General features: G+C 46.9%; 1 protein-coding gene across 15 annotated transcripts in view; it reads right to left on the bottom strand.

The window, feature by feature from the left end:
- ABLIM1 (actin binding LIM protein 1) overlaps window positions 1-23774 on the bottom strand; it is a 265955-nt gene that overhangs the window by 102050 nt on the left and 140131 nt on the right. For all 15 annotated transcript variants that reach the window (XM_036265699.1, XM_036265688.1, XM_036265689.1 and 12 more), the window contains exons 3-4: window positions 12379-12562; window positions 8477-8586 (exon numbers count right to left, since the gene is read on the bottom strand). In XM_036265699.1, the coding sequence (XP_036121592.1) occupies window positions 8477-8586; window positions 12379-12562 (294 nt within the window). The remainder of the gene's footprint in view (window positions 1-8476; window positions 8587-12378; window positions 12563-23774) is intronic.

Genomic DNA, 23774 nt, shown 5'->3' with positions numbered 1-23774 from the left:
GATGCCAGAAACAAAAGGCCACATGTCAGATTCCATTTACACGACGTATCCAGACTAGGTAAACACATAGAGAATAGGTAAATACACAGAGACTAGGTAAATACATAGAGACAGAAAGCAGATTGGAGGTTGCCAGGGCTGGGGGAAGGAGGCATCGGGGAGTAAGTACTTAGTGGGCATGGGGCTTTCTTTTGGGGTGATGAAAAGGTTTTGGAACTAGACAGAAGTGGTGGTTGTACAACACTGAATGTACTAACATGTTCACTTTAAAGTGGTTAATTTTATGTTATGTGAGCTTCACCTCAATTTAAAAAAATTGTAACAAGAAGGTTTGTCCTTGCACTGATTTCCCTAATTTAGTTGTAAACTTGAACCGAGTAGTTTCATAATTAATCTTTAACTGACTGGCCACTCAGCATGCTGGGCTTTTGCCAAGAGGAAGTCATGCCGGATTCTGCGTCAGTGTCTCGGACTCAGTAGCCATTAGCAAACACCAGTCATTCACTCTATTCCAAAGACAGGGACGAGACAAGAAGGGAGCGTGTCAGTTTCGGTACTTTCCTCCTGTGACCAAATCACCGAACACACATTCGGCTGAAGATCATAACACGGACAAATAGCCATGGAACTTCAGTCTGGAACAAATGGGTCTTTTATTTTGTAAAGTAAACATTGTTATTTTTAAAGTGCTTTGGTTTTAAATAGGTCATACATGCACATGATTAAAAAGTTATTTTTTATATAGTAAAAATAATTTCCTTTCGTTCTTGCCTCCTAGCCATTCCCTTCCCCCCTGCTGGAGAGAAGTACTAAGAGCAATTTCTCAATATCGCTCTGGGACAGGCTATAGGAATATACAAGAGCGGGTGTACGCGGCAGTCCTTTGAACGGCTAAATCTTTACCGCCACTGAAACATTAAAAATAAGCTGGGGGATGGCCGCTGCTCCCATCATGAACATTCGAGTTTGACTGGTAATTGTTAGAAGGTGTGGGTCTCAGTACGTACGGGGCATATCCAGTGAAATGGAAATAGCAAATAACAAAATGCCATTAACTTTCCATCCACTGAGAACACTTCTGAGATCATCAATGCTCTGGTTGAGTGAAAAAAAAAAAGTGTCACTCTGGGATCTTTATGTCTGACTCCTAATTGTTATAGATTTCAATCTGAAAAATCTGAACACAAATGTCTCTTTTTGCAACACATCTTGTCTGTGCAATAAACGTCCGCCTGCTATGTAGATCCCCAACCCCACCCCCACCCAGCGGAGCGGTACTGGGCTGCCACCCAGGGGCCGGCACCCTCAATGCCCAGGGAGGTAGCCTCCGAGCTCACACTCAGAGGTGGGGAAGTACATCCCCTGACATTTCTATTACAAAACAAAACCAGAAAAACTCGTGATTCTATCACCAACAAATTCATCCGAAGCAATAACCACGTTCCCTTTTACGGCACAAGGGAAAAAGCTTCTAGAGAAGATGAGAAAATAAAAGTTTACACACGCCATTACCCCATCCTCCCACGGACTGTCGCCGTCTGCCCCCGTGTAACCGGCCACAACCACAAGCACACAGGGTCTTCATTCAGACAGCGCCCAGAAGCCCGCATTCCAGGCCTGGGAGCCGCCGGCTTCCCCGGCTCAGAGTCTGGTCCGAGAGGTAAGCACACAGCACTGACCTGTGGTGATAACAGCCATCACAGATATGCCCTGCGCAGCTGTGGCCAGGACACGTGTGAGCTGGCCCTGCTGCCCACGGGCCTAAGCAAAGACAGGGCTTTGTGTGGTATCCAAGAGAACACACATGAACAATATGCTCTAGGAAGAATTTATGTCAAAGTGCATACACACCTATAGCCCTTAGAGCAACATCCAGCACGCGGACCACCATGCTGATAGAGGTGAACTGTGGTGATGACGTTTCAGTGACGTTTATCTGCTTCTTTGGACTTTTCTGTAATATGTGCACCATTTTTACAATGAACACGTAAACCCATTGAAGGAGGGAAGACTGCTGTTAGCCCTGTGTAGATGGCTTTGATTCAGTTTCCATGTTGACCTTTGACTCTACATGCTGGACTTCGTATAAGAGAGAAGGGCAACACGGTCCTCACTTTTAATGAGCTCATTAACTTGGTGGGGGAGGTGGGCATCAAAACAATAAGTGCAATGGGTCGTGTACAACGTTGGCTTCTTACTAAATGCATCCTAGTCATATATTATTATAACTGTGCACTAAAGATTTTGGCTGGTGCTTGGAACATAGTCGGTGCTCGAGGAACTGTTTGTAGGATGCATGAATGGCATCCCGGGTCTTCTCTTGGCACGGTTATTTCACTCACCTTGCTGGTCTGTCCTCATAGCCATTGCCTGTGCCCACAACTCACACTCCCCCGACCACTGGTGCCCGGTCCCTCATTACGACTGCCATCTTCCCAGAACACCCTTTTCATCTGGTCACCCTCTAAGAACTATCCCCGGGAGCTGTGCATGGCCCAGCTCCTCGGGGCCTCCTGAGACCTGGCCCTGTCTTCCCAATGTCACTTCTCAGGACACGGAGCAGCAAGGCCCCTGCACTGCTTGTACAAGCATCCTCTCCCCGTTTACCCTCCTTCCCTCCCATGCAGCACCTCGTTTACTTCTCCTCGCAACCTTGGAGGTAACTCTTTGCCAGTTTTTCGCTGAGGGCTCTGAGGTTGTGAGGTGTCAATAACTCGCCCTCGGCTCCATGGCTAGAGAGGGGGGACCGGATTTGGGCCCGGCTCTCTGACAGGTCTACAGCCCAAATTCGAAATCACTGTGCCATGTCCTCCTGTTTCATTCCCTTCTGATTCTGAATGTCTCTAACCTCAGGTTCCAGTCTTGTAACGTCCTTAGGGAACCACGGCTAACACCTGGATGTGCTTACCACATGTCCTGACTTTTAAGCCCTTTCTTTGTATTAATCCGCACAAACTATCAAGAAAGAACTCTTACTGTTTCCCATTTTCTAGGCGAAGAAACAGTGGCATAGAGTGGTTGGGTTACTAAGGCTCCACCGCCTGTGCGTGGCAGAAGCGGGATCAGAACCAGCCAGCAACCTGTCCAGAACCCTCCTCTTCAGCAGCACCCTACAACCCCCCTGCCCTCCTGCCCGCCAGCAAGAATGTGTCCAAAAGAGGGGAAGGTCTGATTTTGGACACCCTGCCATTAAACACATCACGTAGGTCACACTCCAGCCGTCCACGGGCTGCATGGGTGGGTGTGTTCCTGCTTCAGTGGTTTTCATGTTGGCAGAAAATGATCAAATGAGCAGATAAAGACGCTATCATCCCAGAGCGAAAAGAGCAGCGTCCCAAAAAGTAGGGACTGCCTACAGAAAAAGTCAGAAACCAACGCCTGGACGTAGGTTCTTGTCTTATAAATAGGCAGCACCTTGATGTATTTGCTCCTGCAATCCTTCAAGGGAGGTACTATTACCATCCATTTTACAGATGAGGCAACAGGATGGAGTGGTCCAGAGACGTTGGTGGCAGAGCTGGGACCTGGCCCAGGCAGCCAGCCCAGCACCCATCACCACGACTCCGCCTGCCTGTCGCCAGGTGCCTCGGCAGACAAGTTCCACTCAGCGGGCGAATGATTTTTTGAGAGAGAAAAGAAAGGGAAAAGAAAAAATTATCTTTCAAATACTAACAGCTACTGCACCAAGCAGAAAAGTAAAACCGGTGGAAAAGTCTTCCTCCCCTTTGAAAACACGCACGTGAGTCTTGAGTTATGCATTCAGACAAGCGAGCGTCTGTCCCGATACCTGTCGGAGTTCCGGTGGCAGTCAGAGTAACGGCAACACTGTCCGGGGGGCTGGGGGGCGAGTTTGGATGTATCTGTGTGTGGGTGTTCCTCGTGTCAGTCCGCCCGACCCACGCGCCATCAGACACTAGGCAGACAGCCTTTGAAAGGGGAAGGGTGATGGTAGACAGCCACCCACTCCTGCTCAGGTGCCTAAAATAGACAGGGGCCGCGTAGGATAGGACAGTCCAAACCCGGTCCCCACGTGCTAGGTTGTCACACACAGACGCCCCCTCACAGGGCACCTTAACCCTGGGGATCCAGTCCCTCCCTTCCAGGCAAGCACATCGAGAAAGGAGCCGCGTTAAACTGTCGAGGGGTGTGTGGGACCTTCTGGTGGGGCATAATGTCTCCTGGACACACACTTTATTTCTAAAGTATGGATCAGCTAGACTTAGGCCACTGATTTTTTTTTTATTAATAGTAAAAGCAGTCTAATTAATGTTCATCACAACCCTGTGAGGTAACTTACTATCATCTCCGGGTTATAAAATGGTTATTGCTTATTGAATTCAAATTGCATTAGACTAGATGCAGCACGTTTTAATTAATTCAGGGGCAATCATCCTTAATTGAAGTTGTTTGTTTCTATGAATAACTTCCTGACGGCTTCCATGCACCCACATGAACCCCGTCTTGCTAGAACAGGGGGGCCGCCGTGGCGGGGGCAAGCACACAGCCCTGGAGGCAGGACACAGTCAGGTGACTGCTCCAAGGCTCAGCACCCTGGTCTTCGGAAATCAGACAGCGATACCCACATTGTCAAATCAACACCAGGGTGGCGATGGCATCAGGAGCCAGGCAGCTGGGGTGTGTGTCCCAGCTCCACCACTTAGTGTCTGTGTAAGCCTGTGCACGTTATGTAACCTCTCTGACCCTTTGTCTCTTCATCTGTGAAACGGGGATAGTTTCCACTCACAGGGTGGTAGGGAGGATCAAATGTGTTAAAATTTGAGGGCCAGTTACACAGTGCCTGATACACAGTGAGTACCAGGTGAAGGGTTGATAAAGAGACTCAACAGATCGACAGGTTAGAAGAATCATTGCAGCTGGAAGGAAGCACAGAGCGAGGGCCCGTGACGTCACAGGCACTCACAGGAATTCTCCGGAGTCGGAGCAGAAACAGAGACAGGGCCGTGGTAGCTGGAGAAACAGAAACAAATTGCTTGGCTTCCGCTGGCCACTCCCTCCCTCACGTGCCCTCATCACCTGCTATTCGGTGATTACGAAAAACCAGCCACAGCAGGTGAAATAAAGTTGCAGTTCAGAAGAGCAAAGCTGTTTTTCAAAGAACCTTCCAGAGGAAGAAGAGGACCTTGGCTCTCTGATATATTTCATCGACTGTGAACATTATCAAAAAAGAGCTTTATGGGTTTTTTTTTTGCTTTTATGTAGGAAGCTCTGCGAAGTTTAAAATTTTTTAAATGTGTAAGAATCAAAGTCACATCAGGATAGCATTCAATCTGCAAAAATTACCAGGAACAACCAAGCGTTTTCGAATTACGCTCCAGTAAACTTCAGAACCTTGCCAACAATTCCCTTGCCCTGGTGTCCCTGTGCCCACCTCGTCTGGGTATTCTGCATGTGCGAACCCACAGAGAAGACCTCTCCTTTTGGCAGACACCCACATGCCTCATAAATGCTATTTGAACACTCCTCTAAATAGACAAGTACTTGCTGAAATAACAATGAACCGATTTAGCCGTGGCATAGAATTGGGATGTCATCCATTTGGAGCAGAGGAGAAGATACAATGTGCTCTAACAATTTGCACATGAGCAATATGATCATATCTGCCACTGGGGATGTAATGCATCTGAGTATGATCCATTTTTTACACTTACACATTTTTATTTCTTTTTTATATGCATAACAGATCTGTCATATAAAAATAGAAAAGATCGCCCTGGCCCGCTTGGCTCAGCGGTTGGAGTGTCGGCCTGCGGACCAGAGAGTCCTGGCTTTGGTTCCCGCTAGGGGCACATACAAAAAAAAAAAGAAAGAAAAAGAAAAGATAGATAAAGCAAAAACATGTTGAATGATAATTGGAATCACCATTTCGGTAGAGCGGGAACAGGATCCCTAGTGGCATGATGGGGAGGACGGGGCGCCTTTCGGAATATCCCACGTTGGTTTCTTAATCCGAACGATGAGGAATGTTAGATGGGCAAAAGGCCAAGCTCCGAACTGGGAGCCAGAGACCTGCCTCTAATCCGACCTTGCTATTGGGTGGCCTGAGTGTGCCCAGGGGCCTCTGTTTCCCCACCTATCAAGAAAGAGAAACGGACCAAAGGACTCCACAGACTGTGAGGACACAGCCATCCCTACTGCCGGCCTGTGGACACAATGCTCTTTCCCAAGGCCACCCTGCCCTGGAACTCACAAAACCCTCCTTTGCTTAACTGGCCTGAAGAATTCCTCCAGTGCTTTTTGGTGATGTTCTTTTATTTGTTTTTTGTTTTTATCCTCACCCGAGGACATTTTTCCATTTTTTGTTCAGGTAGAGTGGGAGGGAGAGAGAGGAACAGAGAGAGAGAGAGAAACATCGACGTGAAAGGAACACATCGAGTGGCTGCCACCCGCACAACTGACCAGGGCCGGGGACAAACTGTAACCGAGGTACGTGCCCTTAGCAGGAACCGAACCCGGGTCTCTCCGGACCGCAGGCCGACGCTCTAACCACTGAGCCAAACCGGCCAGGGCGGTGATGTTCTTTTAAAGCAAGTCCTCCCACACGCTGGGTGGTTATTCCCAGTCCATCCAGCCCCGTGCCCTTCAGTGACCTGCTGGGGTACAGTAGGTAAGGGCAGTGAAGGACTCGAAGTCCTGCCGGGGGTCTAGGACTGCGCTGGTCTGTGGCCACTGTTCCACCCAGGCTGCTGTTATCCCCCCGCAGGGCATATGCGTTCCCGTGCTAGGGATCCAGTCTTGCTGAACGGATGCACTAACATTTCTCTTCTTCCCTCCAATTTCTACGCAGATGCCTCGGTCAGAACACTCTTATTTTCAACAGGTGTCAGGGTTCCTCTACTGTAACAGGAAGAGTTGGGATCACTGACACACTGCACAGAATTCCCCCGGTACAGAAGGAGTTTATCTCATTCTTATGTGCTGAGACCAGCAGGACATAAGGAGTATTTTTCCAGGTCTCCCAAGGACTGGCAAAATCCAGGGAAACCAAGGCAAACCCCTCGCCCACGCCCCAGGGCCCCAGGAAAGAGGTGGAGGTACAGCTTCCCTTGTTCGGTGCCCAGACTTCAGAATACATCTCACCTGAAGGTTAACCGGCCTGCTCACTGTGATTTGCTAGGAGGAATAGTACAAGGGACACTGTTTTTATTTGGGGGAGGGTGGTTTCTCTGGCTTCTCACAGGCCACACAGACCATGTCGTGAAGAAGGACGAATTCCGCTGTACAGCTGGTTCCACTTTTCTCAGCTCTCTCCTCAGGGGTCCCCGTCTCTGAGCGCTGTCCCCACCGACCCACACACATGCAGCCCCTTTGCCTTCCTCTCCCTACTTCACATTTCTTCACGAATTGGGTATTTTCGTATGTGCCAGTCTCGTCTACCTCCTGCCACCAGAAAGTACGCTTCTAGAGGATGCCGACTTGGTTCTGTTCACTCTGTCACCCGTGTGAACACAACACATGGCAGGTACTCAGCCAATGACCTGTCCGATGGCTGAGTGTCAGAACCACCCCCCAGGTGAATAAAGAATATTTAAAGGTAGAAAAGAATGAAGAGTAATTGAAGGGAAACGAAACCATCTCATTTGGCCTAGCACAGTGGGGGGTCGTTTAATACACGGAGATGTCAATCCCCTCACACCTCAACCTCCGTGACTACAGATGGCATTTCTGATGGGAAGTTTTATAGCTCCTCGTCTCTCGTGTACTGTCCAAAGGCACAGTTTTTTTTGTTTTTTTTTTAAGTAATTTCTGGAATTAAAAAAAGTGTTTCTATTGATTTTTTTTAAGAGAGAGATAGAAACATCAATGTGAGAGAGAAACATTGATTGGCTGCCTCCTGCACGCCCCCTACTGGGGACTGAGCCCACAACCTGGACTTGGGCCCTGACTGACCAGGAACCGAACCAGGACCTCTCAGTCCATGGGATGACACGAAGTCCACTGAGCCACACCAGCCGGGCCCAAAGGCACAGTTTATTTATTTATTAAAAAAAAAATCCTCACCCGAGGATATTTTTCCATTTATTTTCAGATAGAGTGGGAGGGAGGAAGAGAGGGAAGGAGGGAGGAAGAGAGGGAAGGAGGGAGGGAGGGAGGGAGGGGGGGGAGAGAGAGAGAGCGAGCGAGAAACATCAGTGTGAGAGAGAGAGATCGATTGGTTGCCTCCCACACAACCCTGACCAGGGCCGGGGACTGAACTGCATCAGAATCAACCCCGCAACTCTTTGGTCCATGGGCTGATGCTCTAACCGCCGAGCCAAACTGGCCAGGGCCCCAAGGCACAGTTTCATGTCCAAGTCTGTGTATGAGTGTTTGCAATGAGGAAGGTGCTCGTTGCTGCACGGGTTTTAATCAAGGTTCCTGCTTCACTACTGAAAATGCCTTGGATAGTGTTCCTCGCGGCCCCTGCCTCAGCACCTCTGGGCTGTGAGGAACTCACGCCGCGGGCTGGGGTACTTACTGCCGGAGCAGGAGGCTTCCTTAGGGCTGGAGGACATCGGCTGGGCACACAGTTGACACAAGCAGTCTCTCCCGTTGAACGTGACGCGGTCTCCGGGCGGGAACGGGCGCCTGGAGACAGAAGGACACAGGTCTGCAGGTTATCCCAGCGATTGCATTCCTGTCCCCATGCTTTCTGCCTGCTGCCTGCGGCGCCAAGTCACTTCTTGGAGGAGCACCAGCCCAAATGTCTGAGATGCCATGTTAGCCACGCCAGCCAGCTGGACGCGGCCCAGACCACGGACGAGCCTCGGCGTGAGCAGGGAGACCGGCTGCCCCTGCAGGCAGCCAGGGGAAGGGGAGCGAGCCCGTCACCTCGCGGGGGCTGTCCCTTCCAGCAAGGCCCTCGGCCGGCGCACACAGCGAAAATTTCCATCTTCCCAATGGAAGGTCCTTCATGAAGAAACATTTTAAATGCCATAAATTCCTATTCAGGCTTAAGACCGCTCCCCAGGCGGTTACAGATCAAGCGTTAACTCTTTCAGTTCCCGAGACCTATGTGATAAATGACACTGAATTAGTCTTTTTTTTTTATCCTCACCTGAGGACATATTTTGATATTTTGTTCAGATAGAGTGGGAGGGAGGGGGAGAGAGAGAGAGAGAAACATCGACGTGAAAGGGACACATCGAGTGGTCGCCACCCACACGACCCAACCCGGGCCGGAGACAAACTGCAACCGAGGTACGTGCCCTTAGCGGGAACCGAACCCAGGTCTCTCCAGACCGCAGGCTCTAACCGCTGAGCCAAACCGGACAGGGCCTGAATTAGTCTTTGACCTGGGCATCTGAATGGGTGAACTGAAAGTGTCATTGTGCTGAGTGGGGCCCAGTCTTTTATGGAGAAATATGACAATACTATAAATATCTGTTTAAAAATTACTATCAGCTTCTTTTCAGAAAGAGAATTTCCTTTCATACGAGACATTCACCAATTACAGCACATTTTGCAAAAATACTGCCTTCTGCTTGGGTGTCATTAGTTTCTTTTCCAGCTCAGCAGGCAGATGGTGTTTTGAAGAAGTCCGTAATTAATAGCCGTAGGACAGTGTCCATGTCTACTTACTTGCACTTGGTCGATTTGCCCATCATCTTCATCAACATGACTGTTCAAATGTGTGCTTGTGTCATTTGGAAAACTCACAAGCAAAACATCCCCACACATCTGCGTCCGAGTGATTACTAAGGACCAAGTCAAGCTTCTGGACGTGGGATTTACTTTGACCACTGCCGCCCCTCCTTCATGGTGCCCCCCCTCGGCTGCTCACCGTGGTCATGAACTGTGATACCCACACAGGTGGCACACTGGGACTTCAGACACCACCACAGATGTGCTCGGTGCCCGTCACAGAGGGGGGTTCTGCATGCTTATGCCCCAGGTCTTAGCAATGCTGAGTCGGGGTGGTCTCTCCTCTCATGCGCGGTGTTGCTTTCCCTTGGTCAGACAAGGCCCAGAGAGGGTCCATGACTTGCCTCGATTGATCAGCTAGGGAGGCCAGGTCACAGGCCAGTGCAGGTGATGTCCGCCAACTCAGAACTTGCTCTTTCTTTCACAACCCAAGTCCCACTCTGCTGGATGGCAGGGGGACTACTGTACCCCACTCAATAAACCTGGACAAGCCCCCGGTCTGCTGGTGGGGAGGCATCGGAGTTCAGGGTCCACAGCACAAGCACAGGTTTGGTGCCTCTGACTGGGGGCAGGGCCAGCGTGAGGCCAGGGCGCACCCGGGGCTCGGCGTTCAAGGAGGCCCAGCCCTCAGGAGTGACCCTGCACTGCACGACCTTGAGGGTGAGCACCCCATTAAATTGCACCCCTAGGAGCCTCTCTTGCCTCACCCCAGTCCAGGCCCCGCCTCTGTTCTAAGCTTATATAAATTTGAATCCTAGATGGACCCACATGGGACAAGCTAGAGTCCAGTTCTCAACGTGGGACCCGTCTTCTGAACTTGGAGTTTTGTCATTTCATATATGACCCTTTTCAAGTGGTTTCCCCTTCCCTATGTCCTCTGTCCTCATGGGTTCACTTCCTCCTGTTATTTGCATGGATGTTTGTAAATGGAGAGAGAACTGGACATGGAGTTCAAAAACCTGAATTCAAATCTTAGCCTTGCAACACGAAGCTAGAAAAGTCCCTGAAACTCTGAGACTCAGAGTCAGTCATAAATAGGAATACTAATTCCCCACCGATTCCACAGAATTGCTAAGAGGGTGAAATAAAATTCTGCATGAATGCATTTGTCAAGGGTGGAGGCCTCCGGTTCAGGTGGAAACACTATCATTCAGCAGTAACAGCAGCACTGTAGCAGCAGTAGTGAGCATCTCTTCATGGGTCAAACGTCCAGGGTACAGGGCTACTGCTCATAAAACGTCTGTCCATCCTTACCAAGTCTAAAACAATGATGTCAGGGCCAGAGCCAAGAGCGATCTGAGGGTTTATCGGGACCAGGGCCTTGCAACCTGGCTGAGTCACATCATACGTGGGAACTCTCCAAAAGTGTGAAATAAGCATGAGAAGCTTTTATTTAATTTTTATGTTTGGAAGGCTAGAAGTGGATGTTTTGAAAGAGACCCTCCACTGGGAGATTCCAGGGATCATCCAGGTTTGGTGAATCACTCACATCTAGTCCAGAGCCTCTCATTGTACAGACGAGGCAACTACCTCGGGAAAGTTAATTCATGTACGTCTTAAATCAGCCTGGGAAGCAGGACTGGAGCTCAGGTCTCCGGGCTTTTAACCAGCCTGTGGGCGGCAGCCAGAAAAGGGAGAGGCCAAGAGGAAACTTCACTTTTGATTAAATACAAAACATTTTCAGCTCATGAATCCAAAATTATTTTAGTCATGACTTTTAAAAAATGCATTGAGAAACGGGCTAATCATTATAGAAATCATTAAAATAATTTCATTATGAATATTTCATCTAATCCCTATTGTGAGTCATCTATCAGTATTATCTCGTTAATTAATTATACAAATTAAATTTACCCTTCTAGAGTCGACATCTTTCTGGCCTACAAACATGACATGCTGAGGAATAAGACGAAGCACCTTCTCTGAACTGTAGGTTTTAGAAAGGCAGAGACATGAGGCCAACAACAGTCACCACCCCCCAGAGTCCCAGGACGGTCCAATTAGATGACCAGTAAAGTACCTGACCCTTGCTGGTGAATCTCCTCCTTATGGGTAACAAACCCAATTGAAGTTCTCTAAAGTGTAGCACTCACAGCAAAACAGTAAGAGCACGTTTTCCTACCCACACTTCATAGTTTCCTTCCCTCTGACTGATCATTTTAATCAAGGTGGTTTGTGAAGTGATGATTCACCTTGTAGATGACAGATGACCAGAGAGCAAGGCTTGGCAAACTTTTCTCCTAACACACCAGCGCAGAGATTTTTTAAAAAATATACTTTGTGGATCATATGGTTTTTGTCACAACTATTCAACTCTGTCACTGTAGCTTGACAGCAGCCGTAGATGGAAACAAATGGGCATGGCTGTGTTCTAATAAAACTTTATTTACAAAAACAGGTATTAGGTCTAAACACACACACGCACACACACACACCCCACTTCCAAACAAGCTTTATCTTTCTAATCAGTTACTTCATTTCCTCCCAGTGTTTCATGGCTCAAAATGTTTTGAGACCTACAGCAGCTTTTAGGCTTGGTTTCAAGCCACTCAAAATGAGTCACATTATTTAGCGGAGGATATCATAAATTACTTTTTTTGACTAGGACTAATAATATAGTAGAAAGATAAAGAAATCTAAGGACACATGAGAAAAAGACTGAGCACGGCCCAAGGTGTGTACGCCCAGTGCTGGCAGCAGGAGCCAGCCCTCCCCTGCCGGGAAGCCCTCACTTACTTGCAGATGGTACAGGCGAAGCAGTTGGGGTGGTAGGTCTTGCCCAGGGCGGTCACCACCTCTCCTTCCACGAACTCCCCGCAGCCATGGCAGCGTGTCCCGTACATCCTCTGGTAGTCCAGGGTGCAGAGATACTCCCCGTTCTTGATGAAGAAGCCACCTTGGGCCAGGTCGCAGCCGCACACTGTGGAAAGACAAGTCACATCCGGTCAGCATGTGTCCGGCTGCTGGGGCAGTGGCCCCTACATGCTGTTCACTTACTCTATGATCTCAGTGGTTTGGGCTGAGGGGAGGGGACGGGCACAAAGAGCTATTTATTGTTGGGCTCTGATCTCTCTCTTGCCTCCCTCCCTTCCAGTTTCCTATCCTTTGGGAGCTATGCAATATCTCATACAAGTAAAATCCGCTGGCCAGGTCTCAATGACTTTTGTGGTATGTCTAAGATTCAGAGATAATAAAATAGTCTCTGATGGAAAGATACCCTTGGTCCCTGCTGTCTCAAAAATGAACAAAGCTGTCCCTGGCAGTGTGATTTAGGACAGGTACCTGCTGCTTGCCCACACAACTGCTTTGTTTGAGCCAAGACTGTTACTGAGCTGAGTCATAAATCCCCACTCTGCAAAAAGCACTCGCCGGAATGTCCAATGTCTATTTTTTTCACACTCTGGAAATACTTTCTCATCGCTATGAAAAATTCAGACGTTTAATGTTCTCTCCGTGCAATAAATAGGATAAGCTAATTATTTACATATTATAGAGCCAGAGATAAACGTGAAGAGGCAAAAGAGGGAAAGAAAAGAGAACTTGCTCAAGACAAAGCACGTACATGCAAAGGCGGATGCTTTGTGGTGCTTGGGTTTTGCTGTCTCCGTCAACACTGCAGTTACGGACGATGGACACGGGGCAAAGAAGCGGGTCTGGGGTGCCGGGGGCTCGGGCCTGGCCTGCGTGTTCAGACAAGACCAGAGGAGGCCACCGCGGCGTATCCAGAAACAAAGCCTAGGGCCACCTCCCTGTGAGTGCAGCTGCCCACTGCCAAAGGACTGGAAGCATCAGCCAAAGCTGGAAAACCTCCAGTCCTAACCCCCCAGTTCCCAAGGCTGCGTGATGCTCACACAGGTAAGGGTCTTAGGCCAGGAACCCAGGGTTCTTCTTGATTATTCCTGCGAGCGTCTGGAATGGGCACTCAGGTAGGGTACGGAGGATGTGAGAACGTTTAGTCACTGAATCGCTTGCCTACCGGCCTGCTCGAACTCCTCCAGGCTTCCTCTGACTAGTTCCCCTGACTCGTTAATGCATCTAGATAAACGAGTGCTGCTTACAGTAAGATTCTGACCTGTAACTACTACTCCACCCTCAGTTACCAGTCTTTACTAATTGCCAAGTATGAAAGACAGTCAAGGTGACATAGAGCTACAAATAAGCTTTCCCCTGGGGACTCATCAGTCTTTGTTTACATCAACACTCCACAGCTAGGACCTCCCTCTTTGCAGTTTACAATCAAGGAACCCAAGATGATGGCCTAGGTCCATCACGCCTGAAAATGACCACCCTATAAATACCGCTGTGATCGCATTACCTGGAAAACAGCTCATTCGCCACACGCGGCCTCCTGTAACCTGCCACGTCCCGCTGTTCTCACACCTGCTCCGCCCTTACCAACTGGGTCCCGTGGCCCAGGGAATGCAAATACGGACGAGCCTCATCCTGACTGCAAATTCCTTCAACAGCCGTCAACACCTTCTCAGGGTGCGTGTGTCACAGAATATCTGAGGGATTTGTCTTCAATAGTCCATTTACAGATCTTATTTTTGCATAAGATGACAAAGCACTTTATAGGTGAGAGTCCTCATTTTTTACTTCTTTTGATTCCTCTCCAGGAGCCATCGACCATGGTACCTAAGGTAACACTGGCAACAATTTCTGAATTAAGTTGGATTGAGGCTCAGTCTTGACGGGTTCCCCCAGGTTTCAACCGTCAGTGACATCAACAGTTATGATGACTCATCTGCTCTGCCAAACTTCGGTATTTCTCAAAGTCAGGAGAAGTGGAAAAAATTATGCATTTGGACTACTAGTAATTCCCTTTATTCTCTCCTCCAATCACCCAGGGTACATTTAAAAATGCACAGATCCTTTATAAAAAGACCTGGTGGCAACAGGGTAGTCTTTATGCTAATATCGCTTGTTGAGAGGCTTCAAGACAACTAAATGTTTTAGAGATTTGCCTGTGTTTGCCACTTCCTTAGGGCACCTCTGTGCAGTCTTTATAGTTCACGTGGTTTTGTGAAGTTGACATACACTCTCCTTTATTAATAAAGTCCTATTTACAGGAATCTTATATAGCCTTGAAAAAGTCACTCCATAACGACTGCGGAGAGATGTCAGATTCCTGTTGGACTCTGCCCCTTTGCAAACGGATTTGGCCTAGTCTTTACGTTCAAAGCAGTGGCCCAAATTGGCCTACCAAATTGTACCATTGTTTCTGATATTTTATCCTCAAGGAGACCAGCACTGGGAGAAAGACTCACAAAGCCAGGGGTCATTAAAGGCACACATAACGAGGCGAGTCTATGCTGCTAACACCTAAAAGATGATTCGCTTCATTACATTTCCTAAGAATGGACTAGCTGTGACCTAATTTCACTCTTTCCTCCTGTGCCTCTCCAGGCTTTTCTGTTCTTCTTCCTCCTCCTCCTCCTCTGACAATCTCTCAGTCTCCTTGGCTGGACCCTTCAATGCAGGTAATTTCTATGAACTCCACTTCCTCCCTCTAGAATATAAAGCCTCCCTGGGAAGAGATCTCATCCACACTCTTGGTTTCAATTAGGACTTTGTGCAAAGGATCAGTCTCTATGTGGCATTTTCCCCAAGCTTTAGACCTTACGTTTCAGCTGCCTAATGGTTACAGACAGACAGCATGCCTAGCTTAAACCTAGCATTTCCTTCCTTCCTCCCTCGCTCCCTCCTTCCCTCCCTTCCTCTCTCTCTTTCTAAAAATATGTTTTTAACTGATTTTTTTTTAAGGGAGAGAGAGATAGAAACATCAACATCGATGTGTGAGAAACATCAATCAACTGCCCCTGCACACCCCCTACTGGGGATCGAGCCTGCAACCCAGGCATGTGCCCTGATCAGGAATCGAACCAGGACCTCCCAGTCCACGGCTAACGCTCAATCCACTGAGCCACATCAGCCAGACAAAACCTGGCATTTTCAAAGCCAACCCCATCCTCCCAGCTTCTCTGCCATTTCCCCTCTGACAGTCTGCTCTTCTTCTATTCCTTCTTTCAATGAAAGGGCAGCATGACTCATTCTCTGACCCTCACACCAAAATTTTCAACTGACTGATAAATCAAATCCATTTTCACTACAAAATGTTTCTTTGATCCATTCTCTCCTCTGCCTTCTTTCTACACAGATCTTGGTCGTTAGCATCACTCTCCCATATTAAAACAATTTTATTGTAACAGTGTTTATACTCGCAAAAAAGGAAAGAATTAAAAAAATAACCACCTGGCCCTGGCCAGTTTGGCTCAGCAGTTAGAGCGTTGGCCTGCGGTCTAGAGAGACCCGGGTTCGGTACCTCTGTTGCAGTTTGTCCCCGGCCCTGGTTGGGTCATGTAGGTGGCAACCACTCGATGTGTCCCTTTCACATTGATGTTTCTCTCTCTCTCTCCCTCCCACTCTATCTGAACAAAATATATAAAAAAAAATGTCCTTGGATGAGGATAAAAAAAATAATAATAATAACTACCTGAATTTCCAGCAGAAGAGCAATAGGTGAATAAATTATGGTGCATCCAGTCCATGGAGCTGGTGCTAAGAGTGGATTAGCCCTGGCCGGATTGGCTCAGCGATTAGAGCATCTGCCTGCGGTCCAGAGAGACCCAGGTTCGGTTCCTGCTAAGCCTTGGCTAAGGGCACGTACCTCGGTTGAAGTTTGTCCCTGGCCCAGGTTGGGGTCCTGTTGGTGGCGGCCAGTTGATGTGTCTCTCTCATGTTGCTATTTCTCTTTCTCTTCCCCTCCCCACCCCCTCCTGCTCTGTCTGAAGATAAATGCAAAGGAGTGTCCTCCAGTGAGGATAAAAAGAAAAAAGAGTGGATTAGGCCAATATCTACAACGCAGAGGCCTGCCCATATCAGTAAGCGAAAAGAACAAATGTCATAAAGATTTTCAATAATCCCACTTTTTAAAAAGTCTACTTATGTTTTTATGAACAAGGAAAAGTAAGTTAACACAAACTTAGGGTTATTAAATTGGTTATTTCAGGAGGATGAAGAATTATTTTTTAATTCATATACCTCTGTGTCAACTCACTTTAAAAACAATGTTTACGCCCTGGCTGGTTTGGCTCAGCGGTTGGAGCATCGGCCTGCGGTACAGAGAGACCCGGGTTCGGTTCCCACTAAGGGCATGTACCTCGGTTGCAGTTTGTCCCCGGCCCTGGTTGGTCGTGCGGGTGGCAGCCACTCAATGTGTCCCTTCACATTGATGTTTCTCTCTCTCTCTCTTCCTCTCTCTCCCTCTCACTCTATCTGAACAAAAAATGGAAAAATGTCCTCGGGTGAGGATAAAAAACAAACAAACAAACAAAAACAACAATGTTTACCTGTGGTAAAATACACATAACATAAAATTAACCACCTTCACCATTTAAAAAATTTTTTTTCTTTTTATTGATTTTATCGAGATTAAGGAAGAGAGAGAGGGAGAGAGAAACATCGATGAGAGAGAACATCAATTGGCTGCCTCCTGCATGACCCCCACTAGGGATTTTGGCCTACAACCTGGGCATGTGCCCTGACCGGGAATCGAATTGGTGACCTGTTGGTGCATGGGTCAACGCTCAACCACTGAGCCACACCGGCCAGGCCCATCTTCACCATTTTTAAGTGTCCAGTTTAGTGGCATTACATACACCCATAATGTTGTGCAACTATCATCATCATCCAGCCACAGAACATTTTTCATTATGTAAAACAGAAACTGTTCTTATTAAACAATAAAACCCCATTGTCTCCTTTCCCCCAGGCCCTGGCAAACACCATTGTACTTCCTGTCTCTGTGAATTTGACTACTTTAGGTACTTTATATAAGAATAAGCTCACTTGAATAATAACATGTTAATAAAAATTATCCAAGCTTGGCCAGTGTGGCTCAGTGGATTGAGCATCACCCATGGACTGAGAGGTCCCGGGTTGATTCCCAGTCGGGGCACATGCTCAGGTTTCTGGCTCAATCCTCAGTAGGGGACGTGCAAGAGGCAACTGATCAATGTCTCTCTCTCACATAGATGTTTCTATCTGTCTCTCCCTTCCACTCTCTAAAAAAGATAAATTAAAACATACTAAAAATAAAGAAGAAAAATTATCCAAAACGTGTGAACAAGGTAAGGGAGAGAGGCATGTTCTTCCAGTGGCAAAGTGAAGTATCAACAGCTCACACAAGGACAAATTACCCAGGGGACTGGATCTGTGTTTGACAAGCTCTTTACTACTGATGAAAGGCCCAGACGTTGAAAGGTAATGGTAACTTGCAGATTCTTGTCCAGTAGAGAGGCAGTTGATCTCTGTCCTGTTGGACGGCTGATCAGTTTACACCTCACCCTGGTCTCTTACCCTGACATCCTTTCCTGATGCCTTTATAATCTCATCCCTGTGGCTCGTCTTGAACCAGCTTTAACATCCTATGGGCTCCCTCACTAATGAGTTGAATAATCTTTGATACATGTTCATCCTACATTTGATTGAGTGCCACATATTCAACTTTTGAAAATTATACTTTAACAAAGGCATTACTCTTTTTAAACCAAAAATATCTAATGCTGAACACAAAACATTTTTTTAAAGCTTTGGTCTGTTTTATATTAACAGCTTTGCAAATAGTTTTAACTTTTTAAAAGTATTAAATTTTTTTTTCTTTATTGATATTAGAGAGAGGGAGGAAGGGAGAGGAAGAGAGAGATAGAAACATCGATGAGAGAGAACACTGATTGGCCGCCTCCCGCAAACCCCCCACTGCGGATTGGGCCCATAACCTGGGCATGTGCCCTGACCAGGAATCGAATCAGCAACCTCTTGGTGCATGGGTTGGCGCTCAACCACTGAGCCACACTGGCAGGGCTAAAAGTATTTTTAAGAAAACTTTTGCACAAAGCAAAACTTTCACATCCAAGTGATCACAAAAATCTCAATTAGTAAGATCAAACTTTAGTAGGTTTTTAGATTTTAAAAACTCTTTAGATCTTTAACTTTAGGTGCTCTATTTGTCTTTTCTTTAGTTGAAAGTTAATGTCTGCCCAGGGAATGCTTAGATTCCTTCCATAAGCCTGGCTGATATGGCTCAGTGGTTGAGCATCAACCCAAGTACCAAGAGGTCACCAATTCCCAGTCAGGGCACATGGCTGGGTTGCAGGCTCGATCCCCACCCGGGGGCCTGCAGGAGGCAGCCGACCGATGTTGATGTTTCTCTCTTATTGATGTTTCTATCTCTTTCTCCTTTCCTTTCCTCCCTCTCTCTAAAATCAATAAAAACATATTTTAAAAAATAGAGCTGCCAGGGAAAGAGATTACTTGCTTCCTTCTCAATGATGAATTATTTAGAATGGCCCACACAAGGCCCCTCTGAATCTTGCTGCTTTGCCATCGCTGAGGCGTGGCTACAAATAGCCATCTGCCTTGTAGGTGTTAAGGTCTTGAATTCATTTACCAAATGCTATTAACTAATAAGTAGAAATATGTACATCTAAGCAATTTGATGTAAAAGTTGTGAAATCAGTAACAAACACATTTAAAAATCTTCAATCTTAAAGAAACAGTAACAGGAGCTGCCTGTGTTGTAAGAATACCAGGGGACAGGAGGTGGACAAAGTATGGAGGCATCAAATCCGAAGGGAAATGGAACAGTATTTTTGTGGCATGAACAGGGCTGTGATAGTAACAATTTCTTTTCTTTGAAAAAAAATATTTTTATTGATTTTGAGAGAGAGAAAAGGAGAAAGAGAGAGAGAGAAGCATCGATGGGAGAGCAAAAGATTGGCTGCTTCCTGCATGCCCCCTACTGGGGATCGAGTCTGAAACCTGGGCATGTGCCCCGACCAGCATCAAACCAGCATCAAATCAGCATCCTTTTAGTACAGGAGATGAAGCCCAACCAGCTGAGCCACACCGGCCAGGGTGCAACTATTTCTTCAACCATCTAAAAACAGCGGTTAACATTTTATGTTGCAACTAATCCATGTTGGTGACATTCCATCTGCCTGTCAGCTAGTTCATATTGCCAAAAATTTAGGAAAACAGGTAACATTTAAAACTCTGCCCAAAGGTGGGGTTGGGGTAAAATGCAAAAGACATTTTCTTCATCTACATCAGTAGACTGAACTTGCTCCAGGGACATGGAGGCCCCGCATGCCTAGAACCTGGGTTGCACCTGCTCGTTTCCAGTGATAAGGGCCATGTGCTCTAGAAGTGCTACGTGGCCCACAGCCAGGTCAAACGCTGCTCCACCCTGCCTGGGCCAGCACCATCCCTGCCTCCTCCCGGCCCCAGGCACTGGAGCTGGGGGTGGGACAGACACAGGGTATGGAACTCGGAAACACTCATTGGCACTGTGACCACCAAATATTTCCCATCCTCTTCCTCTATCCTCTAGTCCAAGTAAATTTTAAAATAATTTTATTTCACCTGAGATGTTATTCGATTCATTCCCTCAAACCCTTTCTGCATAGAAAATACAAAGGTAGGCTTTGACACAGTGTCTTCCCAAACCACCAAAAATTGCACCGCAGTGTTGGGTCTCAGTGAACTGGTCTTTGCGCTCAAACCCAAGGCAGCATGTTTGCAAGTATCGTGCATCGAAGCTCAGAAGAACCACGCACTGCAGCCCAGAGCTCAAAATAGCTGGACAGAGCCTGTAAACAATCATGTGAGGGGGCAGCTCCCCGGAAATAACTGCTTGCTCTGCATCATCCTGGAAGCAAATACTAACCCTCCAAAAACATACTGAAACAGTTTTTCACATTAACTTCTAAATGCCCATAAAAATCAATGATAATTTCTGGGAAAGAAGATACATAGATGTCCAACCAGATGGCAAAAATGGGCCCCCGGAGCAAGGACTGTATTTAATTCAGAGTTTGAATTGACAATGAGTACAGAGAATGGGTTGGGAAAGAATCATTTTGGAGCCTCTTTTATCAATAAAATCTCTGACTATGTACTAAGTTTCTTTTTAGCACGAGGAAAACTTCATGTGCAAACAGTATTAATTATAACTAGCTGAAATAACAAAGATATCACTCAGAATAATATCTCCCAATGTCTCAATGTCCCTTTTTTTTTTTCCTTCTAAGATTTGGCCCGTAACACAGAAACAGGTGTTAAAAGCCTTCCTCGCCAGCACCGGTTACTTCAGTAACCAGAAGTACCAGGCATAAGGGGCCGACAGGGGGTAATGCAAGTCTGGCCACGCTTCACAGGACCTTGCTTCCCCCGAGTGAACTGATCTCAAACGACATGTTTGAATTTGGGGCCTATCGGTAAATTTTATTCAGATCTATGTTCTCTCCAAGCCCCTTCCCCTTTTTGGTCCCCAGAAAGATCTGGGTTACGCATCATTGCCTTTTATGAACTTCCGGCAACTGGAGCCAGCCTCAGTGAGAGTTACATGTGTGTCTACGAGCTGAACCTGGAGGACGCAGAGGACGGCCCAGATGCACTGCTTTCCATCAGAGACCACAGCAGGCAGTTTGCATGGGGTCCATTAACCCTCCTAATGGGTTCTTCACCTCTAGTGTCTCTCCTGCCAGCCTCCCCTGCACACCTCCAAATAAGGGACACTTTTATCTGGTGGTTCTCCTGCTTCTCGCTGCCAAACTCTTTGACCTTGCACATAAGGCCCTGCGCCTTCCAAATGTTCATGGCACTCTTCCTGAACACCCCACCGGCACTGTGCTCTGTCACCCTGACCCTGCCACCCCCGCCGGATGGACACCTCCTCTCAGCTCCTGCCGGAGCCAACCCCACCCAGCCTCCTGGCTTCACTTAGGTTTGACCTCCTGCTGAAACTGCCGGCTTCTCCAGCTCCCCACAGCCTCGATTCCTCTGGGCTCAGAGCAATTGTTGATGTTCGACTCATATTTAGTATCTGTTGTCTTGTACCTTATACTGCCCTTGAGATTTTCTCTTGGTTTCAGTGCAAATCTATCAAAGGCAGAGACAACTTCTGAAGCTATTTTGTATCTTCCACAATGCTTAGAGAGATGGCAAATTATTGTCCCTTTCCCCTGATTTCATACTGCTTTAAACCAGGCTGGTGTCTGACAGTGTGGGCGGAGCCAAGTGCCTTTGGCACAGCATAAGGAACAGGCATTTCAGCAGGGCTTTGAACCAGTAATCCTGTCTTTGCTTCTGAAAGTACCTAGTTGGCACCAAGACAGTGGTGCCAAGGTAGTAACTCTGCCCCCTCCCAACTTCTTGCGTCTTTAAGACTGGACTTCCTTTCCACTGAAATCGACCGCAACTCAACAACCGGAGACTGTTGCAATGCACAGGGTCAGACAATGCTCTGCTTTGTGCTTAGCAAAACCAAGAAGGTCCTGACTGCAGAGAATAAGATTGCAACTGGTTAAGTGCTGCATGATTTAAGATGCAGGAGAAGAAACCAGAGTGGAATCATGGGGCAGCAACAGGAATAATTAAAGGGCTAGAGGAGGACATTTTTTTAAAAAGTGGATGAAATTGGGATTAGACCCAAGAAAAAGAGGTCAGGGTAATAAAAGGCTTCAGGGATTTGGTGGGTTATTTTAAGGAAATCAATAATCAGCTCTTTTCCATCTGGGGGGCAAAATGGGAAAAAGTCTTTTCATGTACCCAGAGATGGTTAGATAAGCTTCCAGACTTGACCACAGAGGTAATTACAAATGAGAACAGTCTTCTGAAGGAAGATGTGCCCCGCCTATGGTTAGGAAATATTTACAACAGAAAACATGGCCTTTCTATCCGGGATAGCAAGTGCGCCGATCCTTTTGGATATGGGCAACGTGACAATGTTCCTCTCTGGCCTCTATATTTAGGTCAAATCACAGAGATTTCATTGCAATGATAAGAACATCAAATTCGCCCCGGTCGGTTTGGCTCAGCAGTTAGAGAGAGCGTTGGCCTGCGGTCCAGAGAGACCCAGGTTCGGTTCCTGCTAAGGGCACGTACCTCGGTTGCAGTTTGTCCCCGGCCCTGGTTGGGTCGTGCGGGTGGTGACCACTCAATGTGGCCCTTTCACGTCAATGTTTCTCTCTCTCTCTCTCCCTCCTACTCTATCTGAACAAAAAAAAAATGGAAAAATGTCCTCGGGTGAGGATAAAAAAAAAAAAAAGAACATCAAATTCATCATTTTAGCACTTTCTAAAATTCCATTTTGGAAATAAAATGTACACATAAAGAGTTAGTTCTTATAGCATATAAATCAGATAACATCATTTTATCTTTCAAAAATATCTAAGTACAGAAAGCCATTAATCTGTATATTCAATACCCCGCTTTTCATCCATTTTACCGCATAAAAATCCTTGCATTTTATAAATGCACATATTCTACATGGAATGATCCTGACCTACTAAACTTCTTATAAACCCTAAGATGGCAACAGTGGAAAAGTGCTCTTCTGAGGACGTTTTCCCCAAACCCCTTCCTAAAATGCAATCTTTAAAGAATAATTCTTGAAAAATATATTGCAATTCACTGATACTAGAAGCTGTAACCTGAATTTTCTAAAAGTTTTAGATAAACACTTTGAAAATAACTTTAATGTTCATGGTTCTCATGATGGATTGAACATGATGGAGGCAGGGACAGTGCTGGTAATTAGGAGTTCGTTGGAAATGACTACTGAAGCTGCAGAGAAGACTTCTGAAGACACCAGTCTGGATATCAGGAGAAAGTACAGAGCTGGTAACTATCAGGTGCAGATGGTACTTAACTGCGAGACTGAATCAGGTCACGAGAAAGTGGACACGGAAATGAGGTCCAAGCACAGGACTTTCTAAAGGTTCAGGGTCAGAGATGAAAAAAACAAAACAGCAATATGACTTGCTTTAGACATGCTTGCCAAGCCCGGTCGGTGTGGCTCAGTGGACTGAGTGATGTCCCATGGACTGAGAAGTCCCCATTCGATTCCCAGTCAGGACACATGCCCCCGTGGTGGGCTCCATCCCCAGTGGTGGGCGTGCAGGAGGCAGCCAGTCCATGTTTCTCTCTCACATCGATGTTTTTATCTCTCTCTCCCTTCCTCTATCTCTAAAAAATCAATAAAAACATATTTTTTAAAACATGCTTGTAAAAAATTTCAGCTGTCCTCCCTCCTCTACCGTGTAAACTCTCCCAATAACCTTTGTTGTACA

This window comes from Molossus molossus, unplaced genomic scaffold (assembly GCF_014108415.1).
Source record: "Molossus molossus isolate mMolMol1 unplaced genomic scaffold, mMolMol1.p scaffold_m16_p_17, whole genome shotgun sequence".
Taxonomy (NCBI): domain Eukaryota; kingdom Metazoa; phylum Chordata; class Mammalia; order Chiroptera; family Molossidae; genus Molossus; species Molossus molossus.
This window is presented reverse-complemented; position numbering and strand designations above follow the sequence as displayed.